Source organism: Ascaphus truei, chromosome 19 (assembly GCF_040206685.1).
Source record: "Ascaphus truei isolate aAscTru1 chromosome 19, aAscTru1.hap1, whole genome shotgun sequence".
Lineage (NCBI taxonomy): Eukaryota > Metazoa > Chordata > Amphibia > Anura > Ascaphidae > Ascaphus > Ascaphus truei.
This window is the reverse complement of record NC_134501.1, coordinates 23,307,408-23,327,828: the sequence shown is the minus strand read 5'-3', so window position 1 is coordinate 23,327,828 and position 20,421 is coordinate 23,307,408. Positions and strand designations below refer to the sequence as shown.

General features: G+C 53.3%; 1 protein-coding gene across 4 annotated transcripts in view; it reads left to right on the top strand.

The window, feature by feature from the left end:
* The window catches only part of DUS2 (dihydrouridine synthase 2), a 41,980-nt gene that overhangs the window by 5,887 nt on the left and 15,672 nt on the right, over window positions 1-20,421 (top strand). For all 4 annotated transcript variants that reach the window (XM_075576954.1, XM_075576952.1, XM_075576953.1 and 1 more), the window contains exons 3-7: window positions 10,798-10,843; window positions 11,443-11,534; window positions 11,810-11,853; window positions 13,354-13,414; window positions 16,349-16,396. In XM_075576954.1, the coding sequence (XP_075433069.1) occupies window positions 10,798-10,843; window positions 11,443-11,534; window positions 11,810-11,853; window positions 13,354-13,414; window positions 16,349-16,396 (291 nt within the window). The remainder of the gene's footprint in view (window positions 1-10,797; window positions 10,844-11,442; window positions 11,535-11,809; window positions 11,854-13,353; window positions 13,415-16,348; window positions 16,397-20,421) is intronic.

Sequence of the window (20,421 nt, the reverse complement as noted above, 5' to 3'; positions counted from 1 at the left end):
GCGTCCTGGGATGTGTTGGCGTGTGTTGGCGTCCTAGCTCGTGTTGGCGTCCTGACGTGTGTTGGCGTCCTGGGATGTGTTGGCGTGTGTTGGCGTCCTGGCTCGTGTTGGCGTCCTGGCTCGTGTTGGCGTCCTGGGATGTGTTTGCGTCCTGGCGTCCTGGGATGTGTTTGCGTCCTGGCGTGTTGGCGACCTGGGATGTGTTGGCGTCCTGGGGTGTGTTGGCGTCCTGGGATGTGTTGGCGTCCTGGGGTGTGTTGGCGTCCTGGCTCGTGTTGGCGTCCTGGCTCGTGTTGGCGTCCTGGGATGTGTTGGCGTCCTGGCTCGTGTTGGCGTCCTGGCTCGTGTTGGCGTCCTGGCTCGTGTTGGCGTCCTGGCAAGTGATACACAAATTGGACATTTTTTGTTAAAAAGCCCCCTATTTTTTGCTACTAACGGGGCGGAAGTCTTAAAGTTCTTTTGGTACCAACAGACCCCACTAATAGATACTCCACCCACGCTCCTTGGTTAGCGCGCCCCTTGGGGGTATACAAGTGGCACGGCTCGTTCACTGCCAGTTCCTCATCACAGGAAAACCATCCACATGATGGCACCCAGAGACAAATACCATCCTTCATCAACTGGGAGAACAGATATGTTGTCTACTTGATTAAATGCTATTACTTGGAGTTACACCGCTCATGCCAAAATACCTACAATTAGTAAAACGACCCGATGCATAGGGGAAAATACAATGAAGCGACACAGATATTGTGACCAGAGAGGTCACCGCAGTCCCTTTAATACGCACTCGCGGTCAAAATTGGAGGGAATAAAGTAATGGATATGAATATCCCCAGGAATGGCTGCATCAACTAGCTGCTCCATATACCAATAAGTGATATGGAAGAGATACATAACGATCAAACCTGCGGACAAGGGAGGAGCAGTGGTCATAATGAACACCACAGACTACCTGCGGGAAGCTCACAGACAACTCTCTGATGCAAAGTATTACACCAAACTGCAGGAGGATCCAACAAAACAATACATGAGAGAACTCAACAGGAACATTAAAACAATCCACACAAGAGAACAAATTCTGGACTGGATACCAGCTAACCCAAAACCTGGCACATTCTACATGCTCCCTAAAATTCACAAAGAGGGTAACCCTGGGCGCCCTATGCCCTATTATCTCTGGATCTGGCACACTGACTGAGAATATTTCTGGCTGGGTGGAAGGCATTCTAAAAACACACGCAGCTATATTCAGGACACCACCGACCTGCTAAACAAACTTAATGCCATTGGCCCCCTCCCAACAGGAACAGTTCTAGCAACCATGGATGTAGAGTCACTTTACACAAACATCCCCCACAAAGATGGGATGTCAGCCCCATACTTTCTGGGACTGCAAGAGCCGCTCACAGAGACAGTGACTAAATGCATTGAATTTATTCTGACCCATAACTACTTCACATTTGGAAATGACACATACCTCCAGGCAACCGGGACCGCTATGGGCACTCAGATGGCGCCACGGTATGCCAATCTGTTCTGCGCAAAACTGGAAAGTGACTTTCTTTCCACCTGTCACTTGAAACCCCTTACATACCTTTGGACATCGATGACATCCTCCTGATTTGGACCTCTTGTGAACAGGACCTCCTACATTTCCATGAGAACTTTAATACGTTGCACCTGACCATCAACCTCAAACTCACCCATTCCCCGGACAAAGTATATTTCCTAGACACCACCATTACTATAAAGAACAACCAACTACAGACTTCTGTATACCGCAGAGAAGAGCCACCAAATTAATACAGGGGATGGGCAATCTAGCTTATGAGGAGAGGCTAGCTAAATTAGATTTATTTACATTAGAAAAGAGGCGTCTAAGAGGGGATATAACTATATACAAATATATTCGGGGACAATACAAGGAGCTTTCAAAAGAACTATTCATCCCACGGGCAGTACAAAGGACTCGGGGCCATCCCTTAAGGCTGGAGGAAAGGAGATTTCACCAGCAACAAAGGAAAGGGTTCTTTACAGTAAGGGCAGTTAAAATGAGTTACCCATGGAGACTGTGATGGCAGATACAATAGATTTGTTCAAAAAAAGTTGGACATATTTTTAGATAAGAATGGTATACAGGGATATACCAAATAAGTATATATGGGAAATATGTTGATCCAGGGATTAATCCGATTGCCAATTCTTGGAGTCGGAAGGAATTAATTTTTCCCCTTATGAGACATCATTGGATTATATGACTCTGGGGGGCTTTGTTTGCCTTCCTCTGGATCAATAAGTAAGTATAGATAAAGGTTAAAGTATATGTTGTCTAAATTTAGCACAGGTTGAACTTGATGGACGTACGTCTTTTTTCAACCTCATCTACTATGTAACTATGTAACTATGCAAACCTACAGACAGAGCCAGCTGTTTGAGGAACAACAGTTTCCACCCCACACACACTAAGCATGCAACCATCTACAGTCAAGCCATACGATACAACCGGATATGCTCCGACACAGCATACAGAGGCGATTGGATTTCATAAACCGTGGATATAACCACAGAATTGTAAACCAGCAAATCCACAAAGCCACCAGAATACCAAGAAGTGATCTCATTGAATACAGACAGAAAGAGACAAGCGACAGGGTACCTTTGGTGGTCACATATAACCCACACCCAGAAGCCCTACGCAGGTTCGCCAGGGAACTACAACCCATTCTCCAGGAAGATACAAGACTGCAACAGGTCTTCCCTGTAACACCCTTATTATTATACAGAACCTCACAATCTCAAGAATAAGATGGTGAGGAGTAAAGTATTCAACAGTACAACTGAATGTGGGACAAGACCATGCCAGGACGCAAGATGCAAAACCTGCGCAATACTCCACACAGCGAGCACAATACAAATACTACACAGGAATCTGTGTACAAAATCAAAGGAAGGTTCACATGTTTCTCCAGCAATGTCGTGTACCTCATCATGTGCATGAAATGCCCAGGCGGCTGCTACTACATAAATGAGTCGGGACAGGGGCTAAACAAGAGAATAAATCAGCATCGCCAGAGCATCACACGCAGAACAATAGACAGTCCTGTCGGCGAACATTCTCTGACTCTGGTCATAAGATGAACGATCTGAGGGTTGCCATACTCAAAAGTAATCTCAGAACACCGAAAGAGAGACGGTTGCATGAATACAAATTTATGCAACTGTTCGGGACACTTAGCGGTGTCCTAAACAGAGACCAAAATTTTATGAGTCACTACTGACTCGAGAGAACTCTCTTCCCATGAGTGCTAAAGGCCATGTCTATACATACTGCACTATATGTATGCACTCACAGCTGTCTCCTACACATACAAATACTCTATGTAATTCCATCCCTATATACCAATAGGGACCACATAGTATCTACACACACTAATAGTAATGCAACACCCTCTCACATTTCCACACCACTTATATACACGCCCACTCCACACACTTTTTGTAAAGCACTGTATACACTGTGGGCTCTTTATTTATTTATATTTACATACACACAAATACACACACACACACACACACACACACACACACACACACACACACACACACACACACACAAGTTTTCTGCTTTGTGGATTTTATTCCAATTTTATTTCTCCACTAGTGCATACAATGTTCACGATTATTCCGGTGTTTTTTCTATAGACTATTAAAAGTTTTTTTTTTTTTTTTGTATATTGCTAGTACGTTGTGCTCCATATCACTTATTGGTATATGGAGCAGCTGGTTGATTCAGCCATTCCTGGGGATATTCATATCCATTACTTTATTCCCTCCTGTTTTTACCATGATTGCGTATTAAAGGGACTGCTGTGACCTCTCTGGTAACAATATCTGTGTCGATTACTTAATATTGCAAAGCCCGCCGGGGCATTTAATCAACAAGACAAACAGAAAATGTAAAGAGAGGCTCAACCGACATCCATCCTCTATCCGCCGAGCGGCCCTGCGGATACCGACGCGTTTTCACACAGGACTGAGCTGTGTGACTGTACTCCCGTTCCATTCAAGTGCAGTTAGAACAAGGAAGGGGTTAAACGAGGTATGCAGAAGCACAGGAAATTGCTGGCACTTGATACTCCATAGTGCGACAACGAGCAGGGCTGAGCGTGCCACTGAAGTCACGTTGCCACATGTATGTGCACTTGGAGCAGCTCTTCCGGGGCACACACCGCGGTGGGGAGCATGCATACCCCGGTGGGGAGCATGCATACCCCGGTGGGGAGCATACCGCGGTGGGGAGCATGCATACCCCGGTGGGGAGCATGCATACCCCGGTGGGGAGCATACCGCGGTGGGGAGCATGCATACCGCGGTGGGGAGCATGCATACCGCGGTGGGGAGCATGCATACCGCGGTGGGGAGCATGCATACCCCGGTGGGGAGCATGCATACCCCGGTGGGGAGCATGCATACCCCGGTGGGGAGCATGCATACCCCGGTGGGGAGCATGCATACCGCGGTGGGGAGCATGCACACCCCGGTGGGGAGCATGCATACCCCGGTGGGGAGCATGCACACCGCGGTGGGGAGCATGCACACCCCGGTGGGGAGCACGCACACCGCGGTGGGGAGCACGCACACCGCGGTGGGGAGCACGCACACCCCGGTGGGGAGCACGCATACCCCGGTGGGGAGCACGCATACCCCGGTGGGGAGCAAGCATACCCCGGTGGGGAGCACGCATACCGCGGTGGGGAGCACGCATACCGCGGTGGGGACCATGCATACCGCGGTGGGGAGCACGCACACCGCGGTGGGGAGCACGCACACCGCGGTGGGGAGCACGCACACCCCGGTGGGGAGCACGCACACCCCGGTGGGGAGCACGCACACCCCGGTGGGGAGCACGCACACCCCGGTGGGGAGCACGCACACCCCGGTGGGGAGCACGCACACCCCGGTGGGGAGCATGCTGATCTGAAGAGGAAACTTGCAATATTGAGGGCGATTGACAATCTTGCTAGGGGGGAGGATGTTAAAGCGGTAATCCCAGCAATATCCCACGTGTGTAAATAAATCAGTCCTGTAGTGTTAGATAATACTTACTGCATTTTTATTTTTTATTCAACTCTTAATGCCATTTGTAATGAGTTTTAATACACTGAGCATCCTGTGATTTCTATACCAGGCTTTATCCCACCTCCCCAGCAGTGCACGATCTTTGCAACACTTTCCTGTTTGTGATCATTTGTTGCCAATGTTCCCAGCAGTTTGAGCTGCAAACTGTAACAATAGATAATGTTACCTTAGTACTATAAAGAATACATTGTAGCTGCTGAGTTACACTGATTGAAGAATGGATTGAAAAGGCAGCCATTTAGTGAGCCCTGGGAAGCAGGATGTTTGCCGATCGATCTCTGGAGAACCAATCGATCGGCAGCTTTAGGTAATTCGTTTTCAATAAAGGTAATCAAAGGCGGCGTATATTAACACAAAAAAATAGGGAGCAGAGGGACCAGCAAGAGGTAATGAACTTGACCGAATAGATAGGAACGGGGAAATAGCGGGGGGTCATGGAGGTGGAGTGGGGGGGAAGGGATATATATGTAGCTGAAGAATTTATTCCTATATAATTATTATTCATGTGATGAGATAATTAGTGTGTGCGTACAGAGCTGTGTACACTGACAGCGCTTGTGTAACACTCGTACAGCGCTGTGTACACTGACGGCACTTGTGTAACGCTCTCGTACAGTGCTGTGTACACTGATAGCGCTTGTGTAACACTCGTACAGCGCTGCGTACACTGATAGCGCTTGTGTAACACTCTCGTACAGCGCTGCGTACACTGATAGCGCTTGTGTAACGCTCTCGTTCAGCGCTGCGTACACTGACAGCGCTTGTGTAACGCTCTCGTACAGCGCTGCGTACACTGATAGCGCTTGTGTAACGCTCTCGTACAGCGCTGCGTACACTGATAGTGCTTGTGTAACACTCGTACAGCGCTGCGTACACTGATAGCGCTTGTGTAACACTCTCGTACAGCGCTGCGTACACTGATAGCGCTTGTGTAACGCTCTCGTACAGCGCTGCGTACACTGATAGCGCTTGTGTAACGCTCTCGTTCAGCGCTGCGTACACTGACAGCGCTTGTGTAACGCTCTCGTACAGCGCTGCGTACACTGATAGCGCTTGTGTAACGCTCTCGTACAGCGCTGCGTACACTGATAGTGCTTGTGTAACACTCGTACAGCGCTGCGTACACTGATAGCGCTTGTGTAACACTCTCGTACAGCGCTGCGTACACTGACAGCGCTTGTGTAACGCTCTCGTACAGCGCTGCGTAAACTGACAGCGCTTGTGTAACGCTCTCGTACAGCTCTGCGTACACTGCTAGCGCTTGTGTAACGCTCTCGTACACTGCTAGTGCTTGTGTAACGCTCTTGTACACTGACAGCGCTTGTGTAACGCTCTCGTACAGTGCTGTGTACACTACTAGCGCTTGTGTAACACTCTCGTACAGCGCTGCGTACACTACTAGCGCTTGTGTAACGCTCTCGTACAGCGCTGTGTACACTGATAGCGGTTGTGTAACACTCTCGTACACTGCTAGCGCTTGTGTAACACTCTCGTACAGCGCTGCGTACACTGATGGCGCTTGTGTAACACTCTCGTAGAGCGCTGCGTACACTGCTAGCGCTTGTGTAACACTCTCGTACAGCCCTGCGTACACTACTAGTGCTTGTGTTACGCTCTCGTACAGCGCTGCGTACACTGATAGCGCTTGTGTAACGCTCTCGTTCAGCGCTGCGTACACTGACAGCGCTTGTGTAACGCTCTCGTACAGCGCTGCGTACACTGATAGCGCTTGTGTAACGCTCTCGTACAGCGCTGCGTACACTGATAGTGCTTGTGTAACACTCAGTGTACAGCGCTGCGTACACTGATAGCGCTTGTGTAACACTCTCGTACAGCGCTGCGTACACTGACAGCGCTTGTGTAACGCTCTCGTACAGCGCTGCGTAAACTGACAGCGCTTGTGTAACGCTCTCGTACAGCGCTGCGTACACTGACAGCGCTTGTGTAACACTCTCGTACAGCTCTGCGTACACTGCTAGCGCTTGTGTAACGCTCTCGTACACTGCTAGTGCTTGTGTAACGCTCTTGTACACTGACAGCGCTTGTGTAACGCTCTCGTACAGTGCTGTGTACACTACTAGCGCTTGTGTAACACTCTCGTACAGCGCTGCGTACACTACTAGCGCTTGTGTAACGCTCTCGTACAGCGCTGTGTACACTGATAGCGGTTGTGTAACACTCTCGTACACTGCTAGCGCTTGTGTAACACTCTCGTACAGCGCTGCGTACACTGATGGCGCTTGTGTAACACTCTCGTACAGCGCTGCGTACACTGCTAGCGCTTGTGTAACACTCTCACAGCGCTGCGTACACTGCTAGCGCTTGTGTAACCCTCTCGTACAGCCCTGCGTACACTACTAGTGCTTGTGTTACGCTCTCGTACAGCGCTGCGTACACTGATAGCGCTTGTGTAACGCTCTCGTTCAGCGCTGCGTACACTGACAGCGCTTGTGTAACGCTCTCGTACAGCGCTGCGTACACTGATAGCGCTTGTGTAACGCTCTCGTACAGCGCTGCGTACACTGATAGTGCTTGTGTAACACTCGTACAGCGCTGCGTACACTGATAGCGCTTGTGTAACACTCTCGTACAGCGCTGCGTACACTGACAGCGCTTGTGTAACGCTCTCGTACAGCGCTGCGTAAACTGACAGCGCTTGTGTAACGCTCTCGTACAGCGCTGCGTACACTGACAGCGCTTGTGTAACACTCTCGTACAGCTCTGCGTACACTGCTAGCGCTTGTGTAACGCTCTCGTACACTGACAGCGCTTGTGTAACACTCTCGTACAGCGCTGCGTACACTACTAGTGCTTGTGTAACGCTCTCGTACAGCGCTGTGTACACTGATAGCGGTTGTGTAACACTCTCGTACACTGCTAGCGCTTGTGTAACACTCTCGTACAGCGCTGCGTACACTGATGGCGCTTGTGTAACACTCTCGTACAGCGCTGCGTACACTGCTAGCGCTTGTGTAACACTCTCACAGCGCTGCGTACACTGCTAGTGCTTGTGTAACCCTCTCGTACAGCCCTGCGTACACTACTAGTGCTTGTGTTACGCTCTCGTACAGCGCTGCGTACACTGACAGTGCTTGTGTAGCGCTCTCGTACAGCGCTGCATACACTGATAGCGCTTGTGTAGCGCTCTCGTACAGCGCTGCGTACACTGACAGCGCTTATGTAACGCTCTCGTACAGCGCTGCGTACACTGACAGCGCTTGTGTAACGCTCTCGTACAGCGCTGCGTAAACTGACAGCGCTTGTGTAACGCTCTCGTACAGCGCTGCGTGCACTACTAGTTTTTGTGTAACGCTCTCGTACAGCGGTGTGTACACTGCTAGCGCTTGTGTAACGCTCTCGTACAGCGCTGCGTACACTGCTAGCGCTTGTGTAACGCTCTCGTACAGCGCTGCGTACACTGACAGCGCTTGTGTAACGCTCTCGTACAGCGCTGCGTACACTGACAGCGCTTGTGTAACGCTCTCGTACAGCGCTGCGTACACTGACAGCGCTTGTGTAACACTCTCGTACAGCTCTGCGTACACTGCTAGCGCTTGTGTAACGCTCTCGTACACTGCTAGTGCTTGTGTAACGCTCTTGTACACTGACAGCGCTTGTGTAACGCTCTCGTACAGTGCTGTGTACACTACTAGCGCTTGTGTAACACTCTCGTACAGCGCTGCGTACACTACTAGCGCTTGTGTAACGCTCTCGTACAGCGCTGTGTACACTGATAGCGGTTGTGTAACACTCTCGTACACTGCTAGCGCTTGTGTAACACTCTCGTACAGCGCTGCGTACACTGATGGCGCTTGTGTAACACTCGTACAGCGCTGCGTACACTGCTAGCGCTTGTGTAACACTCTCACAGCGCTGCGTACACTGCTAGCGCTTGTGTAACCCTCTCGTACAGCCCTGCGTACACTACTAGTGCTTGTGTTACGCTCTCGTACAGCGCTGCGTACACTGATAGCGCTTGTGTAACGCTCTCGTTCAGCGCTGCGTACACTGACAGCGCTTGTGTAACGCTCTCGTACAGCGCTGCGTACACTGATAGCGCTTGTGTAACGCTCTCGTACAGCGCTGCGTACACTGATAGTGCTTGTGTAACACTCGTACAGCGCTGCGTACACTGATAGCGCTTGTGTAACACTCTCGTACAGCGCTGCGTACACTGACAGCGCTTGTGTAACGCTCTCGTACAGCGCTGCGTACACTGACAGCGCTTGTGTAACACTCTCGTACAGCTCTGCGTACACTGCTAGCGCTTGTGTAACGCTCTCGTACACTGCTAGTGCTTGTGTAACGCTCTTGTACACTGACAGCGCTTGTGTAACGCTCTCGTACAGTGCTGTGTACACTACTAGCGCTTGTGTAACACTCTCGTACAGCGCTGCGTACACTACTAGCGCTTGTGTAACGCTCTCGTACAGCGCTGTGTACACTGATAGCGGTTGTGTAACACTCTCGTACACTGCTAGCGCTTGTGTAACACTCTCGTACAGCGCTGCGTACACTGATGGCGCTTGTGTAACACTCTCGTACAGCGCTGCGTACACTGCTAGCGCTTGTGTAACACTCTCACAGCGCTGCGTACACTGCTAGCGCTTGTGTAACCCTCTCGTACAGCCCTGCGTACACTGACAGTGCTTGTGTAGCGCTCTCGTACAGCGCTGCATACACTGATAGCGCTTGTGTAGCGCTCTCGTACAGCGCTGCGTACACTGACAGCGCTTATGTAACGCTCTCGTACAGCGCTGCGTACACTGACAGCGCTTGTGTAACGCTCTCGTACAGCGCTGCGTAAACTGACAGCGCTTGTGTAACGCTCTCGTACAGCGCTGCGTGCACTACTAGTTTTTGTGTAACGCTCTCGTACAGCGGTGTGTACACTGCTAGCGCTTGTGTAACGCTCTCGTACAGCGGTGTGTACACTGCTAGCGCTTGTGTAGCGCTCTCGTACAGCGCTGCGTACACTGCTAGCGCTTGTGTAACGCTCTCGTACAGCGCTGCGTACACTGACAGCGCTTGTGTAACGCTCTCGTACAGCGCTGCGTACACTGACAGCGCTTGTGTAACGCTCTCGTACAGCGCTGCGTACACTGACAGCGCTTGTGTAACGCTCTCGTACAGCGCTGCGTACACTGATAGCGCTTGTGTAACGCTCTCGTACAGCGCTGCGTACACTGACAGCGCTTGTGTAACGCTCTCGTACAGCGCTGTGTACACTGACAGCGCTTGTGTACTGCTCTCGTACAGCGCTGCGTACACTGACAGCGCTTGTGTAACGCTCTCGTACAGCGCTGCGTACACTGACAGCGCTTGTGTAACGCTCTCGTACAGCGCTGCGTGCGTACACTGACAGCGCTTGTGTAACGCTCTCGTACAGCGCTGCGTACACTGACAGCGCTTGTGTAACGCTCTCGTACAGCGCTGCGTACACTGACAGCGCTTGTGTAACGCTCTCGTACAGCGCTGCGTACACTGACAGCGCGTGTGTAACGCTCTCGTGCAGCGCTGCGTACACTGACAGCGCTTGTGTAACGCTCTCGTACAGCGCTGCGTACACTGACAGCGCGTGTGTAACGCTCTCGTACAGCGCTGCGTACACTGACAGCGCTTGTGTAACGCTCTTGTTCTGTTGCCTCCTCCCAGGAGCTGGTGGATATAAAGATGATGCAGTGTAAGCGCGTTGTTAATGGTAAGTGGATAAAAGTTTTTTTTATTTTAACCCGGTCACCCCCACTCTTCATGGAGCAAGGGTATTGTGTGTGTGTGTGTGTGTGTGTGTGTGTATATCTGAGTCAGTGTGTGTGTATGTGTGTATCTGAGTCAGTGTGTGTGTGTGTGTGTGTGTGTTTATATCTATCTAATTTGTTTATATACCGGTAATATGAATAAGTAGTGCACTAATATAAATGTGTGAACAAAAAACAGGAAAAATTAAAATAAAAAACACAAAGAAAATCTTGAGACACTGCTGAATCCTCTTCCTCCCCCCTCTCTTCTTCCTCCCCCCTCTCTCTTCTTCCCCCCCTCTCTCTTCCCCCCCTCTCCCTTCTCGCCCCCCCTCTCTCTTCCTCCCCCTCTCTTCTTCCTCCCCCTCTCTTCTTCCTCCCCCTCTCTCCTTCCTCCCCCCTCTCTCTTCTCCCCCCTCCTTCTCCCCCCTCTCTCTTCTTCTCCCCCCTCTCTCTCTTTCCCTATCCCCCCCTCTCTTTCCCTATCCCCCCTCCCACCCCCCATCTCTCTTCTCCCCTCTCTTTTCTTTTTTTTTTTCTTTCTCTCCCTTCCTCCCCGCAGATGTTCTCCAAACAGTGGACTTCGTGGCCCCAAACGAGAGGGTCGTTTTCCAGACTTGTGAGAGGGAGAAAAGTCATGTTGTCTTCCAGATGGTGAGGGCTCCACGTGCATGTCTCTCGTGGGAAGGGCTCCACGTGCCCCGCTGTGTTTGTGTCTCTCGTGGCGAGGGCTCTACTTGCCTCTCTGTGCATGTCTTTCGTGGCGAGTGCTCCACGTGTTTGTGTCTCTCGTGGCGAGGACTCCACGTTCCCACTGTGTTTGTGTGTCTCGTGGTGAGGGCTCCACGTGCAGACATACACGTGGAAAGATATAGCGTGCTACTGTTCATCTGATGACACGTACACGTGGTCCTTGTGTCTTTATACAGGGGACGGCAGATGCAGGAAGAGCCTTGACCGTGGCTAAACTGATGTAAGTGCGCTGTGACATTGGCGCTGTGACGGGCGGGGACATTGGCGCTGTGACGGGCGGGGACATTGGTGCTGGGACCTTGGTGCAGGGATGGGCGGTGACGTTGGCGCTGGGATGGGCGGTGACGTTGGCGCTGGGATGGGCGGTGACGTTGGCGCTGGGATGGGCAGGGACCTTGGCGCTGGGATGGGCGGTGACGTTGGCGCTGGGATGGGCGGGGACCTTGGCGCTGGGATGGGCGGTGACGTTGGCGCTGGGATGGGCGGTGACGTTGGCGCTGGGATGGGCGGTGACGTTGGCGCTGTGACGGGAGGTGATGTTGGCGCTGTGACGGGAGGTGACGTTGGCGCTGTGACGGGAGGTGACGTTGGCGCTGTGACGGGAGGTGACGTTGGCGCTGTGACGGGAGGTGACGTTGGCTCTGTGACGGGAGGTGACGTTGGAGCTGTGACGGGAGGTGACGTTGGCGCTGTGACGGGAGGTGACGTTGGCTCTGTGACGGGAGGTGACGGAGCTGTGACGGGCGGTGACGTTGGCGCTGTGACGGGCCGTGACGTTGGAGCTGTGACGGGCGGGGACGTTGGCCCTGTGACGGGCGGTTGACGGGCGGTGACGTTGGCACTGTGACGGGCAGGGATGTTGGCGCGGTGACGTTGGCACGGACAGGCGGGGACCTGGGCGCTGGGATGGGCGGTGACAGTGGGACGGGCGGTGATGTTGGCGCTGTGACGGGCGGGGACGTTGGCGCTGTGACGGGCGGGGACGTTGGCGCTGTGACGGGCGGTGACGTTGGCACTGTGACGGGTGCGGTGACGTTGGCAATCGGTTAGTGATGTTGGCGCAGGGACCTTGGCGCTGTGACAGGTGGGGACGTTAGCGCTGTGACGGGCGGGGACGTTGGGGCAGGGACCTTGGCGCTGTGACGGGCAGTGACGCTGGCGCTGTGACGGGCGGTGACGTTGACGCTGGGACGTTGGCGCGGTGACGTTGGCGCTGTAACGGGTGGTGACGTTGGCGCTGTGACGGGTGGTGACGTTGGCGCTGTGACGGGTGGTGACGTTGGCGCCTTGACATTTGCGCTGTGACAGCTGTACCCCCCCCCTACACACTGAGGTGCAGTTTAGGGTCTTAAGTGCGCAGTCCCCACACGGGCTCAGGCCCTGCTCTACTGCCTGGGAGTCGCCAGCACTGATATATTTTTTGGCGAACCCCTTGATGACGCCTCACGGACCCCCCGTGGGGAGTCTATGACGGACCCCCAGTGGGGAGTCTCTGACGGACCCCCGGACTGCTGCTGCCCCATGAGGGGGTCACTATGTCTTGGGAACCCCCAAAGGTTTAATGAATAATCCCTCGTGGAATTTAATCTTTTCCAGCCAGTCATTGTCAATTAATGAAATGACGGGGACATTACTCCCCCTGCGGTTCCTGCACAATACAGGGAGGAAGCCATGACAATAAATCTGTTCTAAATAACCAACGAATCCGCTTTTCCCGCAGTGAAGATGACGTCGCTGGTATTGACATTAATATGGGCTGCCCTAAAGATTACTCCACCAAGGTAAGCATAACGTAACCACCTGTGTGTCTAACCATCTTGTATGTGTGCATGCCTTTATTTATATAGCGTCATCCATGTACATAGCGTGTCCCCGCAGTGATACACGGGACATAGTAATATAACACATAGTGGGAATCAGCGCTTCAGACATAAAACTAACATTAGGACAAAGAGGCCCTGCCCTGCAGAGCTTACACTCTAAGTGGTAAGCGGGGAGAACGTACAGAGACAGGAAGGAGGGTGTTCTGGTAACTGCGTCTGCAATTTTCTTGCAAATTAATATTCAATTAAAGGAGTAATCACTTTAAAACGGACATGGGGGGGGGGGGAAATCTCCACATCTGCCACGAAACGGCGTTCTAGCGATAAACTGCGGTTTTATTTCACGTTTTTGAATTCTACGCGGCCAATTAAGCGTTTCATTAAATAGTGAGTGGTAGGATAGTAGTGAATCGCACGCAGGCAGCAAAAGCTTTCGTTCTGCGAGACGCGTTAATGGCCGTTTTGTATAATAAGTCAAAGAATCGTGTTTATTTCATATTTTATATTTTTCTTCCGTTTTATTCACGTAGTCTTTTGTTTCATATATACATTTATTCTGGTGTAAATCTTGTTCAGATGCAGACACAGCTGTTAGGCCGGGCCCATGGTGACCGCGCGCTCGCGTCCGTGCACGTGACGTCACCCGCGTTTTAGCGGGAGCCTTTTGTGGCCAGGCTGGACGTGATTGGGGGGCGTGGCCGTGATGTCACGGAGCTGGTTCGCCCTCATTGTTCGACTCGCTCACGTGACCTGGCCATCGTGCCGTGGAATCAAATGTATTTGATTTCCTCGCGCTGGCGTACACGCGGTCTATGGGCGCGATCATTGCCTTAAGGCATTGTGATGGCGCCGCACGCACGCGCGCACCTCCGCACGGTCTCGCCGACCATGGACGCAGCCTTAGAATGTGTCATTTGCTACAAAAGTGTACTGAAGAAAGGTGAATCGTGTCCTGGTGGGAAAAGACGTGATTTGGAGAGTTTCCAAGTGCCACGGAGACGTGGGCAGGGTCTCGCTGGACAAACCACACCCGAATGTAATGGAAAACACAAAGATGAGAAGCGCGTCTCATAGTGTAAGCTCGTAAAAAAAAACTACTGCAATAAAGTGCCACGAGTGAAAGAGATGCAGTGGCCAGGATAGCGTGGTAATACGCAGTGTGAGATAAAATCTGTCACCACCCCCCCTCTAACACAAGGGTGCAGTCCTCAAGACCCCCAACTGTTCAGGTTTTGAGGATATCCCAGCTTCAGCACAGGTGGCGCAGTGAGTCCCAGCTTCAGCACAAGTGGCTCAATCAGTGGCTCAGTTTTCGACTGATTGAGCCACCCGTGCTGAAGCTGGGATATCCTTAAAACATGACCCATTGGGGGCGTCTTGAGGACTGGAGTTGGCCTCCCCTGGCCTAGCCGGCTGGGTCTGGAGTGGAGAGCTGTTGATGGTGTTGAGTATTAGTACTGTAGTATTCTTGGAATAGAGGCAGTTCTCATAGAGATGGAGTTGGATACGCAGCAAGTTCTCAGCGTCGCGAGGAACAAGCAAACCGCAAAGTACCAGCCTCATACACCTCCGTCTCTTTCTTTCTTTCCCCTGTCTTTCTCTCTCCCCTGTCTCTCTCTCTCTCCCCCGTCCCCTGTCTCTCCCCGCGTCTCTCTCTCTCTCTCTCTCCCCTGTCTCTCACTCCCCACCCATGTCTCTCTCTCGCCCCCTGTCCCCTGTCTCTCCCCGCGTCTCTCTCTCTTTCTCTCTCCCCTATCTCTCACTCCCCACCCATGTCTCTCTCTCTCTCCCCCTGTCCCCTGTCTCTCCCCGCGTCTCTCTCTTTCTCTCTCTCTCTCTCCCCTGTCTCTCACTCCCCACCCATGTCTCTCTCTCCCCCTGTCTCTCTCCCCCTGTCCCCTGTCTCTCCCCGCGTCTGTCTCTCTCTTTCTTTCTCGCTTTCTCTCTCCCCTGTCTCTCACTTCCCACCCATGTCTCTCTCTCTCTCCCCCTGTCTCTCTCACTCTCTGTCCCCGTGTGTCTCTGTCCCCCCTGTCTATCTCTCTCTCTCTATCCTCCCGTCTCTCTCCCTCTCCCCCCCTTCTCTCTCCCCCCCTTCTCTCTCCCCCCCCTCTCTCTGCCCCCGTCTCTCTCTTGCCCCCCCCTCTCTCTTCCCCCCCCCTCTCTCTCCCCCCGTCTCTCTCTCTCCCCCCCCCCTGTCTCTGTCTCTTTCTTCTTACAGACAAGAATTGAACATATTTATTTTGTTAAAGGGCATTTGATGGTAAATCAAAAGAATTCTTTTGTAACCCAGCGAGAGAACGGCGAAAACACAAACAGAAATGCTAGCGGCCGAGGCGGGTTCTATATAAATGTGTATATATCCGGGCCGCTCTCAGCGGATCATTAAGCTGCACGTTCATGTCGGGAGCACAGAGAGAATACATGTTGCCTTGGGAACTCTCAGCGCTAAAACACTCGCGCTGCCGGCACAGGGACAAAGCTTCCTAGTTAAATGTCAAGTCCCACTTAGGGGGCAGCCATTCGGTTAATGGGTTAAACTCCCGGTTCTTTCCGGGAACAGAGGGGTTAATGAGGACCTGTGCTTTACTTGTGAAATATGAACATTTGCCACCGAGATTTCTCTTCACAGGGAGCCACTTAGGAGAGGGGACAGGATAAGGGAGGCGCCTGCAGGTGGCGGCCATTTTAAAAACGGTGCAAATATTTCTGCGCCTTGCCGCCCCCCCCCCCCCCTTCCTTCCCCGGATGGTTAGAATGACGGTAGAAGTGAATCCGGCGTTTTATTGATGCGCGTGGCAGGATGTACAGAGCGCGCGGGGGAGGAGGGAGACGCAGGGACTATTGAGCCTCCTCACGAATCGCATTTTCCCGGATCGTTTTTTCTTTCAGGGCGGTATGGGGGCGGCGCTGCTTTCCCATCCCGATAAGATTGAGGCGGTGAGTATGAATTCACGTTCCTGTTTGCACAGAGACACGCTGCAAAGGTTCCCCGGCAGTGCCGAGGCGGCAACCAATTCAAAGGACAGCCGTGCCATCCTTTTAATTTTAGATCTGTACTGTAATTGTACCCAGGGAAAGCCAATGTCAAAGTATGGAGGTGAATGAAGTTGGCGGCCCAGAGGGGCTAGAGCGGCACAGAGCGTAACGCCATCTCCGGGGTGAGAGGGGCAGGATATGCGCACAGAACGGCGGTGAGAGTATTTAAAGGGGTATCCATGTTGGAAACCCTTTAGGAGCTGCCTTGGAATTACAGGCTCGAGAGGGTTTATTCAGGTCAGCCCACCCCCCCTAACTAACCCTCCATTTTTATTACTGGAGATGAGATGAACCGCACTTTCAGCTCCGTTCCCCTCCGTTCCCGAGATATTAACCGGTGACGTTACTTCCTGGTTTTAAAGGGGATTTAAATGGCCGTCCAATGGTAAGCCGCCCCCGATGATGTTGCAGCTTCCTATTGGACCCAGATTTGGCAGCGAGATCTAAGCCCAGTAACTTTACCTGTAAGTATGTTGGGAAATAGGGGCGTTTTTTTCAGGGGGACGCCTCTCACCCCGCTAGAAAGAAAAGGAACTGCTGGGTTAACCTGTTGGGTGCCGTGTCATGCCTCAGAGGGAGAAAAGGGGTTAATAATAGCTAGTTTTCCCTAGAATAAAACCCATTCCCTGACAGAGGGGCCTGCAGTGCGTTGCTCTGCGGCAGGGGGAAGGTAATCCGGGGTGTAGGGGCCGCGGACAAAGCAAGTGTGTGCCCCCCGTCCATCACCCCACTCGGAGAGGGTGCGTATGAGCCAGGCAGCTCATTTACTGAGCCACGCAGCGGAGGGCCCGAGCTCACGTGCCAAGAGCCACGCAGCGGAGAGCCCGAGCTCACGTGCCAAGAGCCACGCAGCGGAGAGCCCGAGCTCACGTGCCAAGAGCCACGCAGCGGAGAGCCTGAGTTCACGTGCCAAGAGCCACGCAGCGGAGAGCCCGAGCTCACGTGCCAAGAGCCACGCAGCGGAGGGCCCGAGCTCACGTGCAAAGAGCCACGCAGCGGAGGGCCCGAGCTCACGTGCAAAGAGCCACGCAGCGGAGGGCCCGAGAAGGGAGAGAAGGTACAGAAAGAGGAGACTGTCACAATTATTAGGGGGGGGCAGACAGGTTACTGTGACGGGGGGGGGGGGATGCAGTGCTGTAACGTGAGGATTGTAATTAACCACTTGAGTTCCAGTGGCTCGGAGCTACCAGTCTCTGGCGGCCCCGGCACTGAATAGTAAGTAATATATTGAGCTCGTGTACTGAGGGCTCCACAGGTGATCAGCGGATAATAACTCCACCAAACGCTGGCGGTTTGTGATAAGCGGAGGGACATCGGTCACAGCACGAATCCCACAGCGGGGTTCTCTCCGAGGGGCTGGGAGGCGCGGGGGTTCAACATGTCACCTGCACATTACAAGGTTCCTGCAGTGAGACACAGTGACACACACGTGACCACACAGTGAGGGGGTGAGACTGTGAGAGAGGGAGGAGACTGAGAGGGGACAGGGGGGGATACAGAGAGGGGATGGGGGAGACAGAAGGAAGGAAGACAGAGAGGACGGGGAGACAGAGAGGGGACAGTGGGGAGACAGAGGGGACATCGGGACGGGGGGGGGGAGACAGAGAGGGGGGGTGTCAGAGAGAGAGAGAGAAGAGACTGTCACAGTTAAGGGGGGACAGACAGGTTACTGTGACGGGGGGGGATGCAGTGCTGTGACCGGGGGGGGGGATGCAGTGCTGTGACGGGGGGGGGGGGGAGGGGATGCAGTGCTGTAACGTGAGGATTGTAATTAACCCACTTGAGTTCCAGTGGCTCGGAGCTAAAAGTCTCTGACGGCCCCGGCACTGAATAGTAAGTAATATATCTTCAAGGTGATAGTCACAGCTAATACTCTGTGTAATACTGTGTGTAATACTCTATGTAATACTCTGTAATACTCATTAACCAGCTGAACTTCCAAACCCCCTGACATGTCTTTGCTAATTGTCACACGTATGATCATTACCGGAGCGTGCTTCCCCGCACACCCATCTCCCCCGCACACCCATCTCCCCCGCACACCCATCTCCCCCGCACACCCATCTCCCCCCGCACACCCATCTCCCCCGCACACCCCATCTCCCCCCCAATGTACATGGAGGAAAATGACCAAGACTATATATTATAGGCAATTAGAGGTTTTTGGAGAAAAACACATTTTCCCTAGTTTAAGCCCTTCTGGGCCGGTAGTGTGGCGTAGGAGGGGTTAAGCGCTGCTATTCCTGTCTGCGCAATGTACGTATTGTTCCGATAATTAGGTGTACACGGAACACACAGCGGAATTCAAAGTAAACAAGGGGGAAAAGAGCACAGCAGGGAGGTAGAAGCTTCCGGGAGTGCAGGCGGTGAGAACGCAGAGTGCGAGTCGGGGAACGTTCCCTAATGCATCCTGTGTCTCTCAGGAGCTGCCTGCGGGGGGGGGGGAGAGTACAATCTTAATGCCCTTATCTCACTCTCTACTCTCTCCCCCTTTTCTCTCTTACTCTCCCCCCCCTACCTCTCCCCCCCCTCTACGTCTCTCCTACCTCTCCACCCCCTCTACCTCTCTCCCCCCCCTTCCCTCGCCTCTTCCCCCCCCGCAACCCTACTTCCCTCTCCTCTTCTCCCCCCCCTACTTCCCTCTCCTCTCCCCCCCCCCTACTTCCCTCTCCTCTTCCCCCCCTACTTCCCTCTCCTCTTCCCCCCCCTACTTCCCTCTCCTCTTCCTCCCCCCCTACTCCCCTCTCCTCTTCCTCCCCCCCCTACTTCCCCTCTCCCTCTTCCTCCCCCCCTACTTCCCTCTCCTCTTCCCCCCCCCTACTTCCCTCTCCTCTTCCCCCCCCTACTTCCCTCTCCTCTTCTCCCCCCCTACTTCCCTCTCCTCTTCCCCCCCCCCCTACTTCCCTCTCCTCTCCCCCCCCCCCTACTTCCCTCTCCTCTTCTCCCCCCCCCCTACTTCCCTCTCCTCTTTCCCCCCTACTTCCCTCTCTCCTCTTCTCCCCCCCTCTTCCCTCTCCTCTTCCCCCCCCTACTTCCCTCTCCTCTTCTCCCCCCTACTTCCCTCTCCTCTTCTCCCCCCCTACTTCCCTCTCCTCTTCTCCCCCCCTACTTCCCTCTCCTCTTCCTCCCCCCCTACTTCCCTCTCCTCTTCCTCCCCCCCCTACTTCCCTCTCCTCTTCCCCCCCCTACTTCCCTCTCCCTCTTCCTCCCCCCCTTCTTCCCTCTCCTCTTTCCTCCCCCCCCTTCTTCCCTCTCCTCTTCCTCCCCCCCCCTTCTTCCCTCTCCTCTTCCTCCCCCCCTTCTTCCCTCTCCTCTTCCTCCCTCTTCCTCCCCCCCCCTACTTCCCTCTCCTCTTCCTCCCCCCCCTACTTCCCTCTCCTCTTCTCCCCCCTACTTCCCTCTCCTCTTCCCCCGCCTCCTCGCCCGCCCCATCTCTCCCGTCCCGCCCCTCCTCTCCCGTCCGCTCCCTCCTCTTCCCCCCCCTCCTCCCTCCCCCTCTCCCCCCCTCTTCTCCCCCCCCTCTTCTCCCCCCCCCTCTCCCCCCCCTCCCCTCTTCCCCCCCCCTCCTCCTCTCTCTCTCTCCTCCTGATGTGCATTGGGGCTTCTCTTCTTATTGTTATATACTCGGTCCCTTTCCCAACGCCGCTCCAACTGATAGATACATACATATTAAATTATATTGTGGGTCTGAGTTTTGAGCTCACTGCCGTGTGTGTGCGCACGCATGTTTGTGTATAATACATATACATATACACACACACACACACTATACACTTCACACTTCAGTGGATGACCCCTTTTAAACGCAGAATCTCCTCTAAAAAGATGAGTTAATGCCATAGAAATGATTGGGATCGACCTCATAAAAATGATGTCCCACGGTCTCTGTCCCACGGTCTCCTGTGTGTGTCCCTCTGCCCCGTGTC